At 38.4% G+C, this 26,841-nt stretch overlaps 1 protein-coding gene across 9 annotated transcripts in view; it reads left to right on the forward strand.

Annotated features, from left to right (window-relative positions):
* NBEA (neurobeachin) overlaps positions 1-26,841 on the forward strand; it is a 954,039-nt gene that overhangs the window by 784,129 nt on the left and 143,069 nt on the right. For all 9 annotated transcript variants that reach the window (XM_080658500.1, XM_080658501.1, XM_080658502.1 and 6 more), the window contains 2 exons: positions 8,759-8,874; positions 21,278-21,390. In XM_080658500.1, the coding sequence (XP_080514626.1) occupies positions 8,759-8,874; positions 21,278-21,390 (229 nt within the window). The remainder of the gene's footprint in view (positions 1-8,758; positions 8,875-21,277; positions 21,391-26,841) is intronic.

A 26,841-nucleotide genomic window follows, 5' to 3' on the forward strand; every position in this document is an offset into this window, starting at 1 on the left:
AATAAAAAACCTGTTTAAAGAAATAATGGCAGGAAATTTCCCTAACCTGGTAAAGGAAAAAGTCACATAAGTTCAGGAAACACAGAAAGTCCCAATCAAGATGAACCCCAAAAGACCCACACCTAGGCACATAATAATTAAAATACCAAACAATAAAGACAAAGAAGGAATCTTAAAGGCTGCAAGAGAGAGAAAAGAAAGTTACCTACAAGCAATCTTCCATTAGACTGCCAGCTGATTTCTCAATAGAAACACTTCAAGCAAGAAAGGAGTCGCATGAAGTATACAAAGCAATGAAAAGCAATGGACTGAATCCAAGATTACTCTATCCAGCAATACTACCATTCAAAATCAAAGGTGAAATAGAGATTTGCAAACAAAAAAAGGCTAAAAGAGGATATTATTACTGCATAAATGCTAAAGGGACTATTGTAAGAAGAAATATAGAGAGAGGAACACAGGCATAAACAAAGAAAATGACAACAAATAAGTACTTATCAATAATAACCTTAAATGTAAATGGACTAAATGCTACAATAAAAAAACATGGGATAGCTGAATAGATAAGAAAACATGACCCATATGTATGCTATATACAAGAGACTCAACTCAAACAAAAGACTGACACAGAATGAAAGTGAAGGGATAGAAAAGAATTTTGCTAATAAATGGAAATGAAAAGAAAAAGTTGGGGTAGCAATACTCATATCTGACAATATAGAGTTCAAAATGAAGGCCATAACAAGAGATAATGAAAGCCACTTCATAATACTAAAGGGAATCAATACAACAAGAGGATATAACTCTGTGAAACATATATGTACCCAATACAGGAGTACCCAAATATATAAAATAAATTCTGGAGGACTTAAAGGGAGAGGTCAACAGCAATACAATCATAGTAGGGGATTTTAATTCCCCAGTGACATCACTGGACAGAGGTTCTAGACAAAAAAAATAAATAAATAAACAAGGAAACAGAAAGCCTAAATGACACATTTGATCAGATGGAATTAATTGACATTTATAGACTATTTCATCAAAAGGTACAGAATATACATTATTCTGAACTGCAGCTGGGATATTTTAAAAAATAGACTACATATTAGGATATAAACTAAGTCTCCACAAGTTCAAGAAGATTGAAATCATATCAGGCATCTTCTCGGATCACAATGGCATGAAATTAGAAATCAACTACAATAAAAACACTCATAAACATTCAAACACATGGAGACAAAATAGCATGTTATTAAACAATGAATGGGTTACCAAAGACATCAAAAAAGAAATAAAAAACTTCTTAGAAACAAGTGAAAATGAACATGCAACAACCAAAAATCTATGGGACTTCCTGAGAGGGAAGTTCATAGCATTACAGGCCTACTGCAAAAACAAAAAGAAAGAAAACAAACAAGAAAAACTTGTGATAATCTAAACCTACACCTTAAAGAATTAGAAAGAAAGCAACAATAAAAGCCCAGGGTATATAGAAAGAATGAAACAATGAAGATCAAAGTGGAAATAAGTGACATAGACTCAAAAACAATGCAACAGATCAATGCAAAACAGCTGGTTCATTGAAAAGGTATACATGATTGATGAACCTTTAGCTATGAGTTTGGCTAAACTCATCAAGAAACAAAGAGGGAGGATCCAAATAAACAAAATCAGAAACAAAAGAGGTTAAGTAACAACTGACCCCACAGAAATACAACGTATCATAAAAAATACTATAGACAACTATATTCCACTAAGCTGGACAACCTGTATGAAATGGACAAATTCCTAGAAAAATACAATTTTCCAAAACTCTCAGGAAGAATCAGAAAACTTCAATAGGCCAATACCTACTGATGAAACTGAAACAAAAATAATAATAAAAAAAACTTCCAGCAAACAAAAACTTGGTACTGTCATAAGAACAGGCATATAGATCAATGGAACAGAACAGCGAACCAAGGAGGCAAGAGCATACAATAGAAAAAATAGTCTCTCCCATAAGTGGTATTGGTAAAATTGGACAGGTACATACAAAAAAAATAATTATTGTTTTCCTTTCTCTCCTGCTTTCTTGTCTTTTTTTCTCTTCTTATTTTGGGTCTATCTACTTTCTCTTCTATTTTCTCTTTCAATTTCTTTCTTCTTTTATTTTAAATGGTCTTTCCTCCCCTATTCCCTTACTCTTTATTCTTATTTTCTTTTTTTCATATCCTTTCATATTCCTCCCCCTATTTTTTTGTTTTATTTTGTTTTCTTCTTGTAGTTTTTATTTTCTTTATCATTCTTTCCTTTATAGATAATTAATATTCAACCAAGGAGCCAAGAGCATACAATAGAGTAAAAATAGTCTCTCCCATAAATGCTGTTGGAAAAATTGGATAGGTACATACAAAAAAAAAAAATGAAACTAGACCCCCAACTTACACCATTCACAGGAATAAACTCAAAATGGATAAAAGACTTAAATGTAAATCATGAAACCATAAAAATCTTGGAAGAAAACATAGGCAGCAAATTCTCAGACATCTCTCACAGGAATATGTTTGCCAATACATCTCCTAGGGCAAGGGAAACAAAAGAGAAAATAAACAAATGTGATTACATCAAAATAAAAAGCACAGCAAAAGAAACCACAATCAAAATGAAAAGGGAGCCCACAGCATAGAAAAATATATATGGCAATGATACATCTGATAAGGGGTTAATTTCCAAAATATATAAGGAACTCATACAATTTAACAAAAGGAAGAAAAACAATCCAATTAAAAAATGGGCAAAGGACCTAAAGAGACACTTCTCCAAAGTCGACATACAGAAGGCCAAGAGACATATGAAAAAATGCTCAAAGTCACTGATCTTCAGAGAGATGCAAATTAAAATGACAATGAGGTATCACCTCACATCTGCCAGGATGGCTATCATCAACAAATCAGCAAATGACAAGTGCTAGCAAAAATGTGGAGAAAAGGGAACCCTAGTACACTGCTGGTGGGAATGCAGACTGGTATAACCATTATGGAAAACAGTATGGAGTTTTCTCAAAAAATTAAAAATAGAATTCCCATTTGACCCAATGATCCCACTTCCAGGAGTCTATCCTAAGAAACCCAAAACACCAATCAGAAAGAATATATGCACCCCTGTGTTCATAGCAGTGCAATTTTCAATAGCTAAGATCTGCAAACAGCCCAAGTACCTATCAGTAGATGAGTGGATAAAAAAGCATTTACACCATGGAATACTATGCGGCTTAAAAAAAGAAGGATCTCTTACCCTTTGAGATAGCATGGAAGGACCTGGAGTGTATTATGCTAATTGAAATAAGCCAGTTAGAGAAAGATAAGTATCATATGATCTCACTCATATGCAGAATCTAATGAACAAAGTAAACTGATGAACAAATAGATCCAGAGACATAGAAGCATGGAAGAGACTCATGAATCTCAAGAGGGAAGGTGGGAGTCAGGGGAGAGATTAACCTGGGAATATATATGCATACTAGAGGTCCAATGCATGAAGATTCGTGCAAGAATAGGCCTTCCTTCCCTCGGCTGCTGGCACCGGCTTCCCTCTGGCTCCCAGGACCTGGGCTGCTTTGCTCTAGCTGCTTCCAGACACCCATCGGGACCTGGGCTGCTTCGCTCTGGCCACTGCCAGGCACCTGGGACCCGGGCTGCTTTGCTCTGGCTGCCACTGCCACCCACCAGGACGCTGGGCTGAGGTGGTCAATGCCACCTCATGGCGACCAGTTGTTTGGTTGTTTTGGTCGTGACACCTCTTGGCCTTTTATTATTATGATATGCATAGCTCTTGGACACAAGACAATAGTAGTGAAGGCCTGGGAGGGTAAGTGGGTGGTGGAGGAGGTCAATAGAAAAAATAAAAGGGGGACATCTGTAATACTTGCAACAATAAAGATACATTTTTAAAAAATAAATAGAAACAAGGGGATTCTTATTCAATATTTCAGATAGGAAGTTTTTTATTTAAATAAGTTATTTTGCCCAAGATAATAGCTCAGTCTCTTATAATTTCTATTCTGTGTCCTCTATCAAAGTGACTCACATTGTTCATAAGAAAAATACCTTCACTCCTGCATAATGATTAAAAAACACCTGCCCAGTACTCTATACTGATTATCATTGCTTTATTAATGTATTTTCTATTTATATAGCCAGTACAATTAATTAATTTTGGATTTAATTATATTCTTCACTTACTAAGGATACACCTAGCTGTAGTCATAGGGTCAATTATTTTAAGTGGTCATCATTTGTTATGATACTTAACACTTTTTATTTGAAGGCAATTTTGCCTTTATCTTATCCCCCAATTCTAAAAGCATTATACTGTAGCCCAAATATGTACCAAATATTCTCATTCAAACATCTAAACTTGTTATAGGAATTTTGAATAGCCTTATTAATTTTCCATTTTCTTCTTCATATGACTGAATTAATTTTTTGAGCATTACATCTACCTTTAGCCATTTTTCTGTTAGGGTAGGTGACGAATAATTCAAATCATTAAGTATGTACTTATTGAGACCCCATTATGCTAAGTATTGCTAAGCGCAATGGACATAACAGTAAGTAAAACATAGTTTAGTTCCTGCTTTCAGTGAGTTTATAGGGGGAAAGAAGGACAATAAATTAACATAGTTTAGTTCCTGCTTTCAGTGAGTTTATAGGGGGAAAGAAGGACAATAAACAAGAAAAACTGATCCTTTCCCTGAATTTTCTAAATTTATAAATTATGACCACATTTCTAAATTTATAAATTATGACCACATTTTTCTTCTTCATTATTGTATACTCTAAAAATGACAGCTTTCTCCCATGATTCCCATTATTTATACCTATTAGAGTTTTTAAAAATTTTTTAAGATTTTATTTTACTGATTTTTGTAGAGAGGGAGAGAAACATTGATGTAAGCTGGCTACCTCCTGCAAACTCTCTACTGGGGATCGAGCCTGCAACCTGGGCATGTGCCTTGACCCAGAATTGAACCAACAACCTTTTGGTGCATAGGACAACACCCAATCAACTGAGCCAAACCGGCCATGGCCCTATTTGGGTTTTTAAATACCTATCAGGGTTTGTTTGGTCATTGGTTTTGGAGTGGTAAGAATTATTTTCAGACCAGCAATTTTCTTCTTAAATTGTCTGTGTTCAAAATGTTAAAAAAGGAATTCAAAACTTTATTATATACATACATAGCTTTTAGCAGACTAAATGTGCTGCAGGTAAGAATTTTAGTCAGATTAGCAAGAATGTGATTATAATAATAACAAATGCATATTGGAGTAAGCATCCTATATAATGAAAGGGTAATATACAAATTGACCCTAATGGTGGAATGACCAGGAACAACTGGTTGCTATGATGTGCACTGACCACCAGGGGGAAGATGCTCAATGCAGGAGCTGCCCCCTGGTGGTCAGTGCGCTTCCACAGGGGGAGCGCTGCTCAGCCAGAAGCCGGCTCATGGCTGGCCAGCGCAGCAGTGGTGGCAGGAGCCTCTCCTGCCTCTGCGACAGATCTAAGGATGTCCGACTAATGGCTTAGGCCCGCTCCCTGTGGAAGTGGGCCTAAGCCGTTAGTTGGACATCCCCCGAGGGCTCCAGGGCTGCCAGAGGGATGTCTGATTAGCTAGCTTAGGCCTGTTCCCCAGCGGAGTGGGCTTAAGCTGGCAGGTGGACATCCCCTTAGGGGTCCTGGATATTGAGAGGATGGAGGTCAGGCTGAGGGGACCCCCCCCCCCCCCCCCAGTGCATGAGTTTTCATGCACCGGGCCTCTAGTATGGTTATAATAGCAGCACAGTGAAAATTGGGCTAAGCATAGTTTACTAATTATTTGAAAATTCAGGAAACATTTTAGCATGTTGCTATGAATCAGGAGGAAATTTTGTAACATAAAATAGTTGTGTGGGTGGAAGTGGTCTTGGGAAAATTTTGCATGTTGGTGCCAGTATGGATAAAAATGTAGAAGTCCTTTAGATAGCTCTATGGAAAGCATATTATAAATTAACTGGAGGCCCAATGCACAAAATTCTTGCAAGGAGCTCGGCCCCTGCCACCACGGGGGCCAAAGCAGAGGCAGCTGCAGCGGCGGCTGGGGGCCTCTGCTGCCGCTGCCTCGACCCCCACCCACTATGGCAGGTGCCTCTGTCTCGGCCCTCACCGCTGTGGCTTCTTCCAGAAGGTCATCTGGAAGGACATGCAGTCTAACTAGCATATTACACTTTTATTATTATAGGTTGAGAATGCACTGCATTGTAGAATTAAAGTATGAAATATGTATAACATGTACCATTGCAATGACTAGAATCATTAGACGGGAGGTTCTTTGGAAGTTAATAGGGTCTATTATCTCAAACTAGAGGCCTGGTGCACGAAATCCGTGCACAGGTGTGGGGTGTCCCTCAGCCTGGCCTGTGCCCTCTCACAATCCTGGGCCCCTTGGGTAGGGTCCCTAGGCCTGACCGATGATCAGGGCCTATCAGGGCTTTCCTTCCCCCAGCTGCTGGCAGCTGGCCCCACCTCTGCTGCTGCCACGGCTTGCCATCTGTGTGGTGCTGCTTGCCCTCCCCACCACTGGTCACCTCCCTCTGTGGGCGACAGGCATGGGGTGTGATCGCTTGGCTGGCCTGGGCCTCCCTCTGCGGGGTGATCATGGGGCGATGGCAGGGCCGCCCGACCAATCGCATCGCACCCACCTTGGCTGGCCTGGTGCCAGTGTGTGTCATAGCATGGTCGTCTGGAAGGTCATCCAGATGGTCATTCTGCTGTTTGGTCAATTTGCATATTATGCTTTTATTATTATTGGTATGTATAGCTAGGAATAATATGAGACCAGACTGCTACAATTTTATTAAGTTGATGTTTTAAACACGGAGTTACACATAATTATTCTTAAAATTCTTAATTCAGATTTGAACTTGAGATAACGTGTTCCATCCCATCCTACATCCTTCCTTCCTTTTCCTTAACTAACATATATTTAGCTCCTATTACATAAAAGACAATGTCTATTGAGATTCCATTTGAACATAAATATTAGATAATAATACATGAATGACAAAAATATTCTTAAGTCCACAGTTCCTGGAAGCCCTGGACATCACAGTGAATTCATAGGAGCGCTTGCAGGGCATTTTGTATTTTTTAGGGAAACAACAATAGCTGTGAAGCTACCACACAAATTCTTAGCTGGAGTTAGTTTTAAGTTTCAACATTAGGTAGCACTGTATTCTTGACATCTTAATTTTGTGAAAAACAAAATACAACAAAAAAACAAGTACTGCATGAAAATTTAATGTGGAAAAGGAAATGCAGGTGGTGGCATCAGATAGGATTTCCAGGATTAAGAAGCTGTGAAATGCCCAACCGGTGCAAATCTGTTTAGCAATTGTGGTTATTAAAAAAATAAAATAAAAACATTATTTTTTTCAATATGTAGTATATTTTCAAACATCTATGAAGTTGTTAACACTTAAATGTTTATTAAGCTATTTAGACCTAAGTACTTAATAAACAGAACTGTTAGGTGTTTCTCTTGGGCCAGGGGCACCATGAAAATAATTCCTGAGACACTAAGAGCAGCATGAATTGAAAAAATTTGGGAACCTCTGCCTTAAGTGGTGCTCATTTTAGAAACTCATTAGCCTTATCTTATTTTTATAAATACATCCAGTTTTCATTAATTTTTAGATAAATACATTGAACCTTGAGAGTCTGATAATTTACACAGTTTATTCTGATTTACTCCCTCAGGCCATCCTATATAATAAAAGCATAGTATGCAAATTGTCCCCTCAACTGGGAGTTCATCTGGGGGAAGGGAGGGAGGCCCCAGCTGGTGGCGGAGGCAGTGGCGGCAGGCGACCAGGGGAAGGGAGGGATTACTGGCCAGCAGCTGGCAGCTGGCAGCCGCTAGGGACCCTACCAGTGCACGAAGTTTGTGCACTGGGCCTCTAGTTCTTGTATATTTTCTGAATTCATACAAGTTCCCATTTGTTTGTTTTGTATATCATCAGAGCACTATGAGTTGTATGGGTATAGACCAGCTGTGGGCAAACTACGGCCCGCGGGCCGGATCCGGCCTGTTCGGCTGTTCTATCCGGCCCGCGGAGCCGAAAGAGTGGAGGGTTCTCTTGCTCTCCCCTCCGCTCCTTTACTTTGAATTTATATTAGTTCACACAAACACTCCATCCATGCTTTTGTTCCGGCCCTCCGGTCCAGTATAAGAACCCATTGTGGCCCTCGAGTCAAAAAGTTTGCCCACCCCTGGTATAGACTATGCATGTGGGTACACTGTGTGTGGAGCCATTATTATATAAGGTTTAAGTCAAATACCTATTAGCTAATACCAGACTACCTAGCTTCTTAGCATGGGGTAGATTTTCTATGTTGTTTACAAGATATTTTGACTTATTTTTAATGTAGGTTCACATTTTTAGTATTGTTAACTTGTAAAATACCCATTTGTAGCCATATTATTCAAATAGGTACTTTCATATTGTTTATCCTGAGTAATTACAGACCTGTTCTATAATAGAATTTTTAATATTGCTAATATCTATAATTGAAATATTTTTAAAATTTATCTAAGAAGGATAAACCATAGATATTTTAAATTATTTAAAACATTTTATTATTTATTCTAAATTATTTTAAACGTATTAGTTGATATTGAATTTTTGAAGTAATGAGTTAAAAAGCTTATGTTTGTTATGGTTTACTTAATTGCTAGGAGGATATCACTGGCTACTCCTCGACAGCTTTATAAATCTTCCAACATGACTCAGCGATGGCAAAGACGGGAAATTTCAAACTTTGAGTATTTGATGTTTCTTAATACGATAGCAGGTAAGACATCTCATTCTTTAATCTCATAATCTGTTTATATTCATCAAAATCATGGGTAATATGACTTTATGGAATACATTTTCCTCTTTGGAATTCAAATTGAAGCACTCACATGAAATGTTATCAGAAATTATACAAGCCAGTACCAAGGTTTTAGATGCATTTATTGTTGAAGAGGCTTTTCCCTGCTGTCCTCTGCTATTTTCTCTGCTGACAGCTTTGTCTGAAGGTTTATTAGAGTCAACAAACCATTGCCAGAGAGTGACTGGAAATAATAATGGGAAAATGTAATTTCACTGTTTTGTCATTCTCAGCAATAGCAGCTAGACAGGAGAATAACAACAGGATTCTTCCTAGTACAGATGTCACCTGGATTATGGCATGATTGGGTCACAGAATTATTTTATTTTACTTAAAATTTTCAAATAAAAATATAAAATCAGATTACATTTCTAAATGATGAGTAACTGCCATCAACCTTGGTAGTACCATGCTTATAAATTAAAAGAGGGTAGTGGTTCTTTTTTTCTACTAAATCAGTGGTTGTCAGTGGTTAAATATGAGATTTAAGTACCTCTTTCTTTTTTCCTAAAGTTAAACCTCAAAAGCCCTTATTCAGGTTGAATTATAGTTTACTTTTGTAAATCAGGTGCTACCAAACTTTTTGCAATCAGATGAATTTAAATAACTACATTATTATTGTTCTGTTATAAATGCATGCTCAGAACCGTGCATATAGAGCTGTATTCTCTGAATTATCACTTAAAAGGATTACTGTGTAATATTATTCTTTATAAATCTATCATATATATGTGAATATAAATACTAAAGTCATATATTAAATATGAATGATAGATATGTATTAAATAGATAGGCAAATGTACTCAATTTATCAATAAAAGGGGATAAAGAAGTTTGAAATATTTTGCATTTTAATCACTTAATAAATATTGTAATATTAGTGCATTTACTAATAAGATACTAGTGGTAGAGCCAAAAGGACTACTTTATTAAATATATTAAATTTTATTGTATATTTTATATACACATGTCCATTGTATACATGTCTTCTGGTATCTTCATGATATATCTATATATATAAAAGCCCAGTGACCGGAATGGAAGAACGACCAGAACAACCACTGGCTATGATATGCACTGTGACAGCCAACCAACTTGATCCGGGTTCCGATCAGACCCCCCACCCACGGCTGGCCCAGCCCCCTGATCAGCCACTGCCCACAGCCAATAAGGAGGGAATATGTTAATTGACTGGCACGCCCTCAAAAATGGCAGTGCCCACAGCCACAAGATGGCAGTGCCCAGTCCCCTCAGCCCTGCCAGGGCGGCAGGCATGCGGCAGGCCAGGCCTGCTCCCAGGCGGGTCCGGCCTCTCTGTGCGCCTGCCTCTGGAGTCCCCTAGTCCCCTCAGCCCCCCAGCCACCCAGGGCCTGCCCGAGGCACAGGCAAGCCTCATATGGTGGCTGCCCAGCCAATGCCTGAGTCACAGGCAAGCCTCAGATGGCAGCTGCCTAGCTGCCCAGGGCCACCCAAGGCTCAGGTAATCAGGGCCAGCCAAGGCTTGTGCTGCCAGCAGTGGCAGCAGCAGAGGTATGATGGGGGTGTCACCTTTCCCTGATTGCTGGATTGCCTCCCACCTCTAAGGGCTCCTGGACTGTGAGAGGGGCAGGCTGGGCTGAGGGACCCCTCTCCAGTGCATGAATTTCCATGCCCTGGGCCTCTAGTCTATATATATAAAAGGCTAAGTGACTGACGTCCGACCATCCAACTGACCGACCGGCCGGCCACTACATATGATGCGCACTGGCAATTTAAAAATAAACGTTGACTCTCGTGTGCGCGATATATATAAAGCTCTCACTGGCACAAATCGCACACGGGTGTTTTGATCTGTCATTGTCGATCGTGAATTTGGTTGACACTTCTATTATAGAGAAAGGGTGAAAAGCGATATTAAAATATTTCTTCTAATTAATTTCATTTCAATGTGTGTGAATCTGTGCACCGGGCTACTAGTTGGAACTATTAGTAAGAACCAGATTGTAACGACCCTGATCTTAGACTTTTAGGATTTAGTATAGCTTTGGAATTGAAGGGGATGCAGTATGGACCTTTAGGACAAACTGGTATCTATGTATGGCATGAATTAGAAATGAGATAGCTTATAGTTAGGGAGAGCTCTTAGGAGAGTATGACAGGACTCTAGACATGAAGTCAATTTGTTCATCCTTTTATTAAGTATTGCTGAACACACACTCTATTTGGCACTGACACTACAAAGGAAAGAAAAGTATAGTTTCTGCCTTTGAAGAAATCATAGTATAGTTAGGGAAAGATACATGTATACCAGTGATTCCAGTAAAAAGTGATAATTATTATAAGTGATTATTATTATAATTATTATAATTATATTACAAAGCCATTTGGAGTCACAGATTTAGAGGCATTACTTAGAACCAAGAGATCAGGGAAAGCTTCTCTTAGGAGACACTTAAATTGGAAATTGAAATAAGAGTAAGAATCCACTAGGAAGTAAGTAGAGGGCATTCCAAGAAAAAAGAAAATGTGGAATGAAGAATAAATGACAAAGAGAAGTATGATGTCATTCTACAAATGTAGGAGTCACTGTAATTTGCTCCAGGTGAATGGTTGGCATTGTCCCCAGACCTGCAGTACCAATATCACCTGAGGAATTGTTAGGTGCAAATTCTCAGACTCCTTCTCAAACCTACTGAATTAGAAAACTCTGGGAGTGGGGCCCAGAGATCTGCATTTTAACTAGTCTTCCAGTTGTTTCTGATGTCTAATATTTAAGCACCATCGCTCTAGCCATTTAAGATCTAATTATCATAACAGTATTTGCATTTAAATACATTTAGAACATATAAGAAAGTATGCAATTAAGTTCCATTACCTAAAATAAAAATTTAGAAAATAGAATGAGATAGTATAGTCCAGGGGAGCTTCATAGAAAAGATGGGCTTTAAATTAACTCAAAGGATTTTTTCACGCACAGATGATTATCCTGACAAAATAACCTTTATACAGAAGTAGAATGACAATTGGAAAAGGTTATGAATATAAACATCTTGAGGTACTGTTCCTGGTTATAATCCTGCTAATTCTCCCCTTGCCATCATCCTGAAGTTTTAAGTGGGAGTGCCAGTGTGTACTGAGCACCAGCATTGAAGATTTGGATAATGGTTTCATAGAGAAGCTTCACTAAAGCCAAGATTGAGTACTTGTTAGGGAAGTAATTAGAATTGCCTGTTTTCCTGAATTGTGGAGAATACTGTTATTCATTCATCTCTTAATATTGGAACACTTTTCAGAGTTCTCTGAGGATCCTACAATAAAGGGCAGAATAAAGATGTTTAATTGTAACATCACTTTTATTAACAAGGGTTCCACTAAATAATTATGTTATATAATACAGTTATTGTTCAGGGTACACTAATTTAAGTCAATTGATTGAAACAAGATTTATCATTTCTTGAAAGTATGTTAGTATTTATATTGATAAATTTTCTAAATAATGCAAAGCCAGAAATGTTTGGTTTATATTTTATCATAGTCTTTTTAAAAAATATCTTTAGTTATTCCTAATATCAAAATTCAGAAAAAAATAAATATTTTTATTGTTTTTTTGGTTTCATTATTTCTTTTTGAAACATTTTTAATATTAATATCAACATTCTGAAAAATAGTAAATAGCCCAGCCTGGCCAGTGTGTCTCAGTAGTTGAGCATTGACCCAGGAACCAAGAGGTCGCCTGTTCTGTTCCCAGTCAGGGCACATGTCCGGCTTGTGGGCTGGATCCCCAGTGTGGGGTATGCAGGAGGCAGCTGATCAATGATTCTCTCTCATCATTGATGTTTCTATATCTCTCTCTCCCTCTTCTTTCCTCTCTGAAATCAATAAAAATATATTTAAAAAAGAAAGAAAAATTGTAAATAATTGTTAATGCTCATTGAGCAATTTGCAGTGTTCTAAATATTATTCTAAGTGCTTTATGTGTATTAACTCATTAAGTCCCAACAATAACCCAAGAGTTAAGTTCTATTTTTATTTCCATTTCACAAATGAGGTAGTAAGGTACAGAGAAGATAAATAACTTGTTTAAGTCAGAGCTGAAAAGTGATGAAGTCAGCAGTCTAATGTAGAATCAAACTATCTACTTTAGGTAGTTTGGCTCTAGAACTTTACTCAACTACTGTACTAGACTGTGTAAGGACATTCATGGCACAATTTAATTTCTCTTCTAGTCATTAGCTTTAATCTATTAACTGCCTTAAAAAAACCTAAATAATGTTTTTAAATAATTTCATCAAATGAAGCTCTTGAGGAAAAAAAGTTGAGCCTTTTGAAGTTCATTTATTGTTATGACTTGTGCAGATACTAGAAGTGGGCCACAATTATCATCTCTAATCTAGAACCTGGTACTGTTTTTAGGAGGTCCCAGATCCAGAGAAAAGACTCTAAAACAAAGATTTGCATGCAGGAAATTTGTTGGAGAGTATCTTTGAGTTGACATTATGGGCGAGTGAAGAAAGTAGGACTGGGTAAAAGAGAAATTGAACCCCAAGGTAGTTGCTACAAAGGCCTCAGCAGATCCCACAGGGAGCCAAGAACTGGGATATAGCTTCAGAGTTGTTTTGCCATGAAGCAAGGTGGTCAGGCCTTCATTACTCCACTCAGCAGTGATTAGGTAGAGATATGGGACCATAGGTTAGAGGGCTCTCTTCTGATGGTGGTGACTCCTGGAAAGGGACTTGGCTGAGTAGCACCGGCCACAACACTAGCAACATAGCCACCAACCCAGCATCCAAAACACTGGTGGCCTTACAATCACCCAGAGGGCTAGCTATCATTGAGCCTCATCCTCAGAGCTCCTGATTCAGTAGGTTTGGGGTGGGGCTCAAGAATTTGCATTTCTAACAAGGCTCCAGGTGATGCTATACCACTGATCCAGGGACCACATTTTTAGAACCTCTGTACTACATCTATATTCTTTTAAAAACATATCTACTAATTATACTAATCTGCAGTAGCACTCACATGTTCTATAATAGTGTCTGTATATCACACATTTTGGCACTTATGGTAGTGTGTCCTTAGCATTTTTTGTCTATACTAGAGGCCTGGTGCACAAAATTCATTCACTGGGGGTGGGGGTCCCTCAGCCCAGCTTGTGCCCTCTCACAGTCTGGGACCCCTCGCTCCTTACTGCCCGCCTGCTAGCTACTCCTTAGCACTGCTGTGGATGAGGAAGAGGCTCCCACCAACACTACTGCACTTGCCAGCCATGAGACCGGTTTCTGGCTGAGTAGCGCTTCCCCTGTGGGATTGCACTGACCACCAGGGGGCAGCTCCTGCGTTGAGCGTCTGCCCCCTGGTGGTCAGTGTGCATCATAGCAACCAGTCATTCTAGTCATTCTGCTGTAATAGTCACTTAGGCTTTTATTATATAGACTAGAGGCCTGGTGCACAAAATTTGTGCATGGGGGGGGGTGGTCCCTCAGCCCTGTCTTCACCCTCTCCAATCTGGGAGCCCACAGGATTCGGGCCTAAGCCGGCAGTTGGATATCCCTCTCACAACCTGGAACTGCTGGTTCCTAACCACTTGCCTGCCTGACTGCCTGATTGTCCCTAATCACTTCTGCCTGCCAGCCTGATCACCCCAACTGCCCTCCCCTGCCAGCCCAATCACCCCCAACTGCCCTCCCCTGCAGGCCCGATCACCCCCAACTGCCCTCCCCTGCTAGCCATCTTGTGGTGGCCATCTTGTGAGGGCATGACGTCACCTAGGCTTTTATTATATAAGATCTTATCTTTCCAATGAGATCATAAGGTCACTAAAAAAAGAAAGTTTTGCTCAGTAAATATCCATTAAATTGAACTGATTTAATATTTATACTTTGTAAGTGTTTGCATGGTTTTGTAATCTATTATGTGAATTCACTAAAATTGCTGGATGATGTATTCTTTAAATTTCCTGGTTAAAAAGAAGAGTTACAGAATTTAAACTGATTGAGAAGGTGAAACAGTCTTTTCTGACTTCACTGTTTTCAAAAGTATAGGTCAATGTGACTGAAATTTACATTTTCTATTAAAAGGTTTTATTTACTGACTTATATTCTCAGATATATCTTCTTTTTCTAAACTATTATCTATATAATAAAAGCCTAAATGACCATTACAGCAGAATGACCAGAATGACCAGTTGCTATGATGAGCATTGACCACCAGGGGGCAGACACTCAATGCAGAAGCTGCCCCCTGGTGGTCAGTGCACTCCCACAGGGCACAGGTCGGGCTGAGGGGGACCCCCCCTCCCTGTCCAGTGCACAAATTTCATGCACTGGGCCTCTATGTCTTAACATAAAATACAAAGTACATTTTATGACCCATTTCTTGCTCTCCATTTTTTGAGGTCCATCATAACTGGTCAATTTCGTTTTTCTTCTTTCAGGATTCTTTTAAAAATCAGACAGTCAATAAAGTGTAAGACAATAGTGTCTGAGTATTAATGCATTATTAGATATTTTTACCCTCATGTGATATGTGTATACATACATAATTGCATATAAATACACACATTTTACTGTATGTATGTAAATTTTGTAAAGATACTTTACATAGTAAAAAGTTTGTCAAATTTTCAGAAACTATCAATTTTTAAAAAGATACCTAAAAGCTCATAAATGTTTTTATGGCCTTTATTTTGTTATATTTATAAATTTAATAAATACTCATTGTAGAAAATTGGAAATAAGAAAAAGTATAATTAAAAAAATTAAATCATCCATAAGTATCAAAGGTAACATTTTGGTGGTTTTTCTCTTTTTCTTTTTCTGTGTGTGGCATATCATTTGGAACCTGCTACACAGATAGGTTCAGATTCTACTTTTCTATTTCATTGAGTATTTGAAGGAATGATTTTTAAAACTGCATACAAGTCTTACTTAGGAATGTGGTATAATTTATTTCACTATATTGAACCACATGTTTTTTTTTTAATTTTCAAAGAACATTAAATTTTGGGAAATTATGTAAATGATGCCTAGAGTTTGACTAAAAATGTGGTTCCAACCTCAAATTACTGGAGTTGGCCTCATTTCTGTTCATTGTGTTCTGAAAGGTACAGCCTATGCCTCATTTTATACTTTATTAAATAATACTGTGGAGAGGATGTTAAAATCTGACATTCTTGCATTAAAAAAATAGCATAGTGGTTGCTAATATAGCCTCATGTAAATGATCCCATTAAGTTTGAGATAATTTTTTAAGGTTTTTGAATTATTTCTATATGATCAGCTAATGAATTCAGCATAGCTTTCCATCCCTTACCTTTTTATCTTGTTTAGCATTTTACACTTTTTTACTCCGTGATGTACAAGCCCTCCCTGGTTAATTATGTATATATTTAGCTACTGCATGAGTTGGGCTTATTATTGTCATCTAATTAGATGTAACTTGATCTGCTTGCTTCTACAAAAATCATTAAAAATTCTTTCCTAATGACCTAGAGATGACAAAATGTCTGTAAAGTGTGAAGAAGCAGACAAGCACAGGAGCATCACTCTTAAAGAGTGTTAATCCAGATGCTGCAGTCATCTAATTAAACAATATTTTGCTGTCATTAACATTTTCACCAAGGAATTGCAGTTATAATTTCTTTGTCAGCTGTCTCTAGATCACTTTGCCTTCAAAACAAAAGTGCTATATAAAAACATTAAATTGGATGGTTTAATTAAAAAGTTTTTTTTAAGTGAAGAAACATATCCAGTATTTCTGAGATCTCATTTACTGTGCTTCACAATTATTGTTGGAGTAGATTAGTGTCATAGATTTGCAATATTTAATATTCATCATCACTATAAATCCTTACGAGCATAGTTAGTTAAAAAAATCTACACACTACTGCTGGAAAAGGAAAGAATTCTATTAATTATAGCACAAAGTTATTTACTAAATTTCAAGTATTTTAAAAAATTAAAAATAGAACAACTGATAAATAAGTTACTAGAAATGCCAGAACCTGACAGGTATTTCTTTGGAAATACTTCATTTTTTGTTAACTTAGTGAACTGTATTTGTTTTATAATTTCACAAAGGTGTCCAGTAAAATAAAGTATTAACACTATGGCTGAAACTTATGAATGCAAAATCCCAAAGTACCATTTAATCATTCTTTGCATCCATGTTCTTTTTAAGTACATAGTGTATTTTTAATTCAAATAAAAAATATATATTGACTGCTCATGTTGCAAGGCTTTTATGTGGAAATTTTTATTTAATGTAACTCTTTAAGTACATCTATATATATAAAAGCCTAAGCTACTGGCTGACTGGCTGACCAGCCGACTGGCAGGTAGCTATGACATGCAATGACCACTAGGGGGCAGACGCTCTGATCGGTAGCTATGATGCACACTGACCACCAGGAGGCAGATGCTCAATGCAGGAGCTGCCGAGCTGCAGCTGCAGTTCTCGGTTGATGCACTCGGATCCAGGAGGGAGCCCGATTCCAGGATGCGTCACCCGAGAACCACCCTCTCACAATCTGGGACCTCTGGGAGGATGTCAGAGAGCCAGTTTCGGCCCAATCCCTGCAGGCCAAGCTCAGGGACCCCACCAGTACAGGAATCCATGCACTGGGCCTCTAGTTTATTTATAAAATTTATTGTATTTATGAGAATTTAAAGTGTGCTATAAGCTTCAGTAATTTAAAAATTACTAAATTTTCCTTAGCATTTGTTTTCTGCAAACCTTCTAACTACTATTAAAAGTGAATTGCCGCCCTAGCTGGTTTGGCTCAGTGGATGGAGCGTTGGCCTGTGGACTGAAGGGTCTCAAGTTCGATTCTGGTCAAGGGCACATTCCCGGGTTGCGGGCTCGATCCCCAGTAGGGGGTGTGCAGGAGGCAGCTGATCAATAATTCTCATCATTGATGTTTCTATCTCTCTCACCCTCTCTTTTCCTCTCTGAAGTCAATAAAAAATATATTTTTTAAAAAGTGAATTGCCAACAATATAGGAGAGGTGACTTGCTATAAGCTGTGACTGCCATCGATTAATTTGTGTTATATTTTAAAGATGATGCTTTCTGTTCTTTGTATTTTTTTCCAAAAATAACATTATAGCTTTTTCTTTATTAGAAAATTATCTCTATTAAAAGACTAGTGTCTTCAAATATGGTCTCTATTTCTATGCTATTTGTATTTATATGATACATTTAAGTACTGAGTTAATGTAATTTGGCTTTTATTTATTTTATATTGACAGTTTTTTCCTTAGTATATGTTACAAAACTTCATCAGAAAATTTAAAAATAATGATGGTATCTAATTTTCAGATATTTATTTACATAAGTAATATAGATATATGTTATATAAATATCACCATTATTCTATAAAAATATACTTATATACTGGGAAACCTATTTTTTATTGAATTCTACAGATTTTTAAGTAGAATGGTAGCTCAGAATATGATGGAGCACTAAAAATGCCATGGGCCCCGTTAGAATCCAGAAACAACTCTGCCTAGCCAATATAGATTCTCTGTATGTATATATGTGTAGAAAAAATTAGTGAGAGTAATAAGGTGTCCTAGGTTACCATATATATGAACTATCAGTAAAAATTTAAAATTATAGAATTTTACATTTTGTATTTTACAGTGATAGTTTTAGCAGACCATTTTCACATGCAAAAGACTTTAATAAAGGTTCCAAATTCTTATGTATTTTCATTAGTATTATTCTTCACAATAGACAGAAACATAGAGCAGGTATCCATTGGCTGAGCTATCTAGCTGCAGATATTTTCTTCCAGTTTAACATGCACATTCACAGTGTCATTCTCTGTCCCATACATCTATGCCTTCATAGTCCTCATCCTCCAAAGACTCTGTCCTGTAATTTTCCTTCTTTACTTGGCTTATGCTTATTCATCTGTTAAAATTTGGCTCATTTTTATCACATATGTATTCATTCCTTTAATAAATATGTATTGGATAAACAGTATATGGAAATACACAGGTTTATTTAAACGAGAGAGAGAGAGAGAGAGAGAGAGAGAGAGAGAGAGAGAGAGAGAGAGAGAGAGAGAGAGAGAAACCAGACCCTACATTCTTGAGTTTACAGACTAGTGGAAAGGCAGACAAATTAGCAGTGATGCTCATTAACTCTAACACCTGTCTGCGTGAGTGCTGTGGTGGGAGAACAAAGAGGAAACCCTAACCTACTCTCACCTCATTCTAGAAGATGCAAAGTGGAAGTAACACTCTGCTTTCTATCAATTACCTACATATATAGTACACACCTATATCAATTTACATATTTAAAACAATATGTAGTTTTATTGTAAAATTCAGATTCATATAATAAACATTTATTAGTATGCAGGCTTCAAAAATAGGCTAAGAAATATTCCGTGTGTAGTAATAGTTTTCAACAAACTTTCTACTGTTATTGTTGAAAATAAAATGTCACCCAATAAATGTTTACTAAATAAATGATATAATTTGATTTGATGTTTATAATAGCACATTTAGTCCTTCCTCAGATTGTGGTTTGTTTTTCCTATTTTACAGTCACATTTATAATTGCTATAAGAGTGGGTATCATTTACTCTCAATACTTGATAATGAACAAGATAGTATCTGCATATCTATGTTACTGTTGCACTATATGTGGTGTCTGCAACAATGCATACTAGATGAAATTCATATCACTAAATACTAGAGAAGTAGCTATTTAGTATGAATTTGAATGGAAATTTAGAAAGCTGCCCATGATCAGATCATAACATTCTTTTACAAAATATAATCTTACCCAATAAAAGTTTTCATTGGGCCCTTTAAAAAAAAAATAGCAGTTCTCTTCATTTCATCTGATTATGTGTCATTTCAGTATCAGTTTATGAGGGTGAGTCAGTAAGTGCTATGTTCTCACTAAACTATCTACATTCCCACTATACTTCAGTATATTACCTGAAATACTTATCTATTTAAAAAAAATCACAATAAAACAGCAAATTCAATCTAAGATTCAGCAACACTTCACTAAAACGAAACAATATAATACCAAAAAAAAAAAAAAATGTCATGAATGTAAAGGAGTGAAAAAAAGGATATGACATCTTCCTCTGTACTTTTCCAAACTGGCTTTAAAGTGCTTTTGCAAAATCACTACTCTGATTCATTTTTTATTAAATATATTGGGGTGACCTTGGTTAATAAGATTATATAGGTTTCAGGTGTACATTTCTATGATACATGATCTGTATATCTACATTGATTCTTGATATAAGCTCAATATAGTATTCTCTATACTGGCAATGTAATTTCTGGATATATATATTCATCATAGTAGAATACCAACACAATCTGCAGGTGGGCAGGTCAGCAGGGTGACCTCCTCTGTGATCACTTTTAGCATCCCTAGCTAAGAAGGCTCTACTTCCAATGTGGCAATATTATCTTCATCACTAGTGGCGCGGTGCACAAAATTCGTGCACGGGGCAGAGGGGGGTGTCCCTCAGCCCAGCCTGCACCCTCTCCAATTTGGGACCCCTTGGGGCATGTCCCTATGGGACCCCATAGGGATCAGGCCTAACCCGGCAGTCGGACATCCCTGTCACAATCCGGGACCTCTGGCTCCTAACTGCTCACTTGCCTGCCTGCCTGATCGCCCCTAACCACTCTGCATGCCAGCCTGATCACCCCCAACTGCCCCCCTTCCAGCCTGATCACCCCCAACTGCCCCCCCTGCATGCCTGATTGCCCCCAACTGCCCCCCCCTGCTGGCTTGATTGCCCCCAACTGCCCACCCTGCTGGCCTGATCGCCCTAACCTACCTCTGCCTCAGCCCCGCCACCATGGCTTTGTCCGGAAGGATGTCCGGAAGGTCTCCTGGTCTAATTAGCATATTACCCTTTTATTAGTATAGATAGTCAGCAGAAGAGAGATGGACCATGGAGTGCACACATGGAAGTTGCAGTGGGCCAAGCCTGGTTGTGGCACATGTCACTTATGCTCACCTTTTGCTGATTAGTACTAATTCCCATGGCCATAGCTACTTGTAAAGTGGGCTGAGAAATGTTGTATATCCCAGGAAGAAAAGAAATCAATTATGACAAACAATAGTCTCTATATAAGCTTATATTTCAAAAAAGTAATTATAGTTATTCATTAATTATTAAGTGAATTCACTTGAAACACATTCTTATGAGTGCTTTGGATTAAACAAAAACATAGGTCAATAAGCAAAAGAGTTACCTTTCTTCTGAAATTCAATAGTTATCTATTATAAGAACAGGAACAATTTCATAATCAATTGACGTATAAAGATTATCATTTCTCTTTTTCTTTTCTAGGACGGACATATAATGATCTGAACCAATACCCTGTGTTTCCATGGGTCTTAACAAACTATGAATCAGAAGACTTGGACTTGACTCTTCCAGGAAACTTCAGGGATCTATCAAAGGTAACTTTTAAATATGTAGAAGTCCATTTTCTTTATAAGGCTATCTATATTCTGCAAACATTTCTACCGATTATATCTTCAGTTAATGTTTGTAAGAATGTAAACCTGGTTGTCTTCTTTTGTAGTCAGTAGCTAAATCTCATCAATTCTTAGCAGAGGTATTAAGCCACAAGAAGATAAATTAGTACTGGTATGGGCAAAATGAAATGGATAGTTGAGAAAGAACAGATCCTAGGTTTTAAGGGTCAAGACAAGAAACATAAAATTAGTACAAAATATAATAGAAAATCATTTCTATGATACATTTCTTAGGTGATAAGACGTGTTATCTTGACCATAATACGCACACATATACAAACACTGTAGGAGAGCTTAATACTGAAAAGAAGTTGGTTACAACAATTTAACAAGGGCTTGGTAGGATTTGGCCCCAAAACTGGGAAGAAAAATAATATATAATGGGGGATATGAATGAAAAGCTAATTTTTGGTTCGTTCAACTCATTTGTCCAGAGGAAACTTAAGCAGGATACTAAACTCTCTGAAATATATTGAAGAACTAGGAACTAAGCCCCAAAAGCTTCTCTCTAGGCTAAGGTAATTTCAGAGCTACATTAAGCCTCCACCTATCCACTCTGAATATCTCTCTTTTCTATCATTTTGATTGTCAGGTTTAGTATTCCACAGTGGGTTAAAAGACATAAGTATTTATATTTGGGTTTGGTCGGGGGAGGTTTGAGGAGCTTATGGACAAGGGGAGCATAAGCCCTCTGAGACAGGGAAATATGCATTGCAACCAATTTAAAATTAATCCCATAGATGGTTTTTAACTTAGCACACCTTCTCTGCCCCCTTTTCTTGCCTTTGAAAACTAGACTTACCTAAGTTGAAGTTCTGTGTTCCACTACTTACTCTTACTGGATATGTGAATTAAAAGCACTTTCTCTTAGCTTCAGTTTCCCCATTTGTATTATAAGAATAATAATATTATCCTCCCTCATCCTATATAATAAGAGCCTAATATGCTAAGTATCCAGTTGTCCGGTTGTCCGTTCAACAAATCAAAGTGTAATATGCTAATGATATGCTAAGGCGTCTCAACCAGTCACTATGACGTGCACTGACCACCAGGGGGCAGATGCTTCAACCGGTAGGTTAGCTTGCTGCTGGGATCCAGCCGATTGGGACTGAGTGAGTCGGGCCAGACATGCCCTGGAGCCCTCCTGTGGTCCCTCTTCAGCTGGCCAACCTCCTGCATCCCTCCCCAGCCCTGATCATGCACCAGTGGGGTCCCTGGACCTGGCCTGCGTCCTCTCGCAATTCGGGGCCCCTCAGGGGATGTTGGAGAGCCTGTTTCGGCCACTGATGCACGAATTTGTGCACCAGGCCTCTAGTATAGTTATAAAGATCAAATGATGTGTACATTTAAAGAAAGTAACACAGTACTTGGGACATAGAGGCACTTCATGAATATTAGCTATTATTATTACACATGGAATACTTCTTAGCCTATTTTTGAAGCCTGCATACTAATTTTTGCACATTCTTATGTCATTCACTCTCCTGATCTTTCATTTTGTGTGAAATTTCTATCAAATATTAGTTGCTAGATCATTGCTAATTTCAGTTATGATATTATAGGTACTAAAGGGACTTAAGAGATCAGTTAGCCACCATTTTACTGAGAATCACAAGGTGGTAAAAAATAATGCTAGCAATTGAATTCCAGTTTGACTGTAAATATAGTAATGTTTCCAATGTACTTGAACTGAACAAAAATCACATGCAGATAATTAATCAGACTTGGGTAGATAGACACATTGTAATTCATGGGGCCTTTCCTCCAGGAGCAAATCTAGTTATACATTATCTGAATAAAATCATTATCTGCAAAGTTAAATAATTAGGTACCATATTATATAGAGAGAACTATATGAGAGGCACTATATAGCAGCCAGGAACAAGAACAATGGAGCTAGACTGCGTTCAAATCTGAAGTCTGTCATTCATTGGCTTTGGGTCCTTAGACAAGTCAGTTTCTTTATCTGTATAATGGAGACAATAATAATAGGGTTGTTGTGAGGATTTAATGGTTAATAAGTATAAGGAACTTAGAAAAGTGCCTGGCACAGCATTAATTAATACTATAGTATGTATGAAGATAATGTAATAAATCATTGATATAAGTCATATACTTTGAGTTCTTTCAAATAATGGTGATAAATATATGCTGGTATTTCCTTATTGGAATTAGAATGTTTGAATGGTAAGGATTTTTGACATGACTTGCCAAGGTTGAGGTATAACTTTGGGTATAAAACAAAACAAAACTAACTCATCAATATCAGGATGAAAACTGTTAAGCTAATTCTTTAAATAAAATTTTATATGCATGTGTTTTATTTCACATTAATTGAATGACCATTGTGTAATAGATATTATAAAACATACACATAATAAAAATTTAAAGGTAGGTTCCCAAGTAGTATGATACATTAAAACCTTATAAGCAGTCTATTACTATGGCTACTTCAGATTATTTTTACAGTAGGTAAGGGGATCCTTTCTCATTGAAATCAACTGGGATATTACGGTGAAAGGAAATTTATAAACCAAGGTGTCTTTCTTTCCTCCATTTATTTATTTACTTGAGGCCCAGTGCATGAAATTCGTGCACAGAGGGGGGTGTCCCTCAGCCCAGCCTGCACCCTCTCCAATCTGGGACATCCCTCTCACAATCCAGGACTGCTGGCTCCAAACTGCTTGTCTGCCTGCCTTCCTGATTGCCCCTAACCGCTTCTGCCTGCCAGCTTGATCACCCCCTAAACACTCCCCTGCCAGCCCGATTGCTCCTAACTGCCCTCCCCTGCTGGCCTATTCCCCCTCAACTGCCCTCCCGTGTAGGCCTGGTCCTCCCCCAACTGCCCTCCCCTGCTAACCCAGTCATGCCTAACTGCCCTCCCCTGCAGGCCTGGGTCCCCCCCAGCTGCCCTTTCCTGTAGGCCCGGTCGCCCCCAACTTCCCTCCTCTGCCGGCCTGGTCACCCCTAACTGCCCTCCTCTGCAGGCTTGATTACCCCCAATGGCCCTCCCTTGCAGGCCTGGTCCCCCCCAACTGTTCTCCCCTGAAGGACTGGGTCCCCCCAACTGCCCTCCCCTGCCCACCCGGTCACCCCTAACTGCCCTCCCCTGCAGGCCTGGGTCCCCCCAGCTGACCTTTCCTGCAGGCCCGGTTGCCCCCAACTTCACTCCTCTGCCAGCCTGGTCACCCCTAACTGCCCTCCCCTGCAGGCTTGATCGCCCCCAACTGCCCTCCCTTGCAGGCCTGGTCCCTCCGAACTACCCTCCCCTTTTGGCCTGATCGCCCACAACTACCCTCCCTGGTAGTCCTGGTCCCTCCCAATGCCCTCCCCTGCTGGCCATCTTGTGGTGGCCATCTTGTGTCCACATGGGGGCAGCTATCTTTGACCACATGGGGGTGGCCATCTTGTTTGTTGGATTGATGGTCAATTTGCATATTACTCTTTTATTAGATAGGATTCTTTTAGTAATTCAGTCAACAAATATTTGTCACACACTCACTGTATGTCAAGTACTGTACTAGGTGGAAGGGAGTACAGGAATTAATAAAATAGACATAGTTGCAGCCTTCCTGGAAAGAGTCCAGTCCAAAGCTGAGATTAAAACTCAGATAGTGACCAGAAGTCTGTGAGGCAGCATGTATGACAATAAGTATAAAGGGGACTGTACCAAAGAAGAGAGTGCATGTTCAACTACTCTTAAGATGTTAGACTCAAATGTTCTTGCAACCTTCTTCTAACCAAAGAAAATATGGCCTTTATTACGGCTAAAATGGATTATAGAAGACTTATGGTAAAATGTTTGCTAATAATTATAGATTTTTAGTCTATGTAGAAAACATGAAATACACTAAATGAGGAAGTAACTATTTTTATAGTAACTGGAATATATAAACATTGCTCAATTTTTAAAGCTTATCTGTTCCATCTATATTCCTTATGGCATAACTTTTTCCTTTGTGACTTTCAAGTGCTCTCCTATTTTTATATAGTGTTAGGTAGGTAGAAGAGGTGAACAGACTGAGCTTAAATAAATTCGGCAATGTGAACACTAACTGTATGTTGGTGCAAACATAGACTTCATGTTGTGAACATTTGAACCCATGAGCTCTTAATCGATAGCTTTTTCTTCCAATTCTACTGTTTCATGCTCTAGCAATTTGTTCTTTATATCCTGTCAGACTAACATGATAGGAAAATGTTAGCAAATTAAAGCCTCTTGATATATTAATAAATTACTCTTGCATTGTTCCCATGCTTCATTGAATTTCTTAATAGGAACTTCTTACAAATGGACTAAAAACCCAAGACTACCCTGTATAAAAATCATTAATAAAGAAGAGTTTAATATAAGAAAATATATTATATGTCTAATGGGAAAATGACATTTGAAGTATAATAATATAATTAGAAGGAAAAACTATGCAATATTATTTTAGTGTAGAGATGACCACTAAGAAGCACATGAAATTCCTGTAGTTATAATTAATACTGCAAATAAAAATTTTAGTAGAGTTTGTTATTCTTTAAAAGATCAAGGAAGAATTGAAATATTTGAATGATATTACAAACCAGAAACATTCTAAAAGATCTCTAACAACAAAATAAGTTGTTCCTGAACAAAGATTGGGATCCAAGTAATAATTCCTAGCAGACAATAATTATAGAATTTATTTCAGTAAACAATAAATACATTTTATAACTTTTACTGCATAGAAAAAATTAAGATGCTATGAAATAAACAATCCTAAAGAAAATTGAAATGTTCTTTTCTTTCTTTATACTCCACACTAGAGGCCTGGTGCACAAAATTCATGCATGTGGCGGGGTGTGGGTGTCCTTCAGCCCAGCCTGCACCCTCTCCAATCTGGGACCCCTCAAGAGATGTCCGACTGCCTGTTTAGGCCCGATACATCCCTCTCACAATCCAGGACTGCTGGCTTCTAACCGCTTGCCTGCCTGCCTGCCTGGTTGCCCCTAACCACTTCTGCCTGCCAGCCTGATCACCCCCTAACCACTCCTCTGCTGGCCCGATTGCCCCTAACTACCCTTCCCTGCCAGCCTGGTCACCCCTAACTGCCCTCCTGTGCCAGCCTGGTCACCACCAACTGCCCTCCCCTGCTGTCCCAGTCACCCCTAACTGCCCTCCCTTACAGGCCTGGTCGCCCTTTACTCTCCTCCCCTGCTGGCCTGGGCCCCTCCAACTGCCCTCCCCTGCCGGCCTGGTCACCCCTTACTGCCCTGCCCTGCCAGCCTGGTTGCCCCTAACTGCTCTCCCTGCTGGCCGGGTTCCCCCCAACTGCCCTCCCCTGCAGGCCTGGGTCCCCCCCCAACTTTCCTCCCCGGCAGGCCTGGATGCTCCCAACTGCCCTC

Source organism: Plecotus auritus (assembly GCF_963455305.1).
Source record: "Plecotus auritus genome assembly, chromosome: 3".
NCBI lineage: Eukaryota > Metazoa > Chordata > Mammalia > Chiroptera > Vespertilionidae > Plecotus > Plecotus auritus.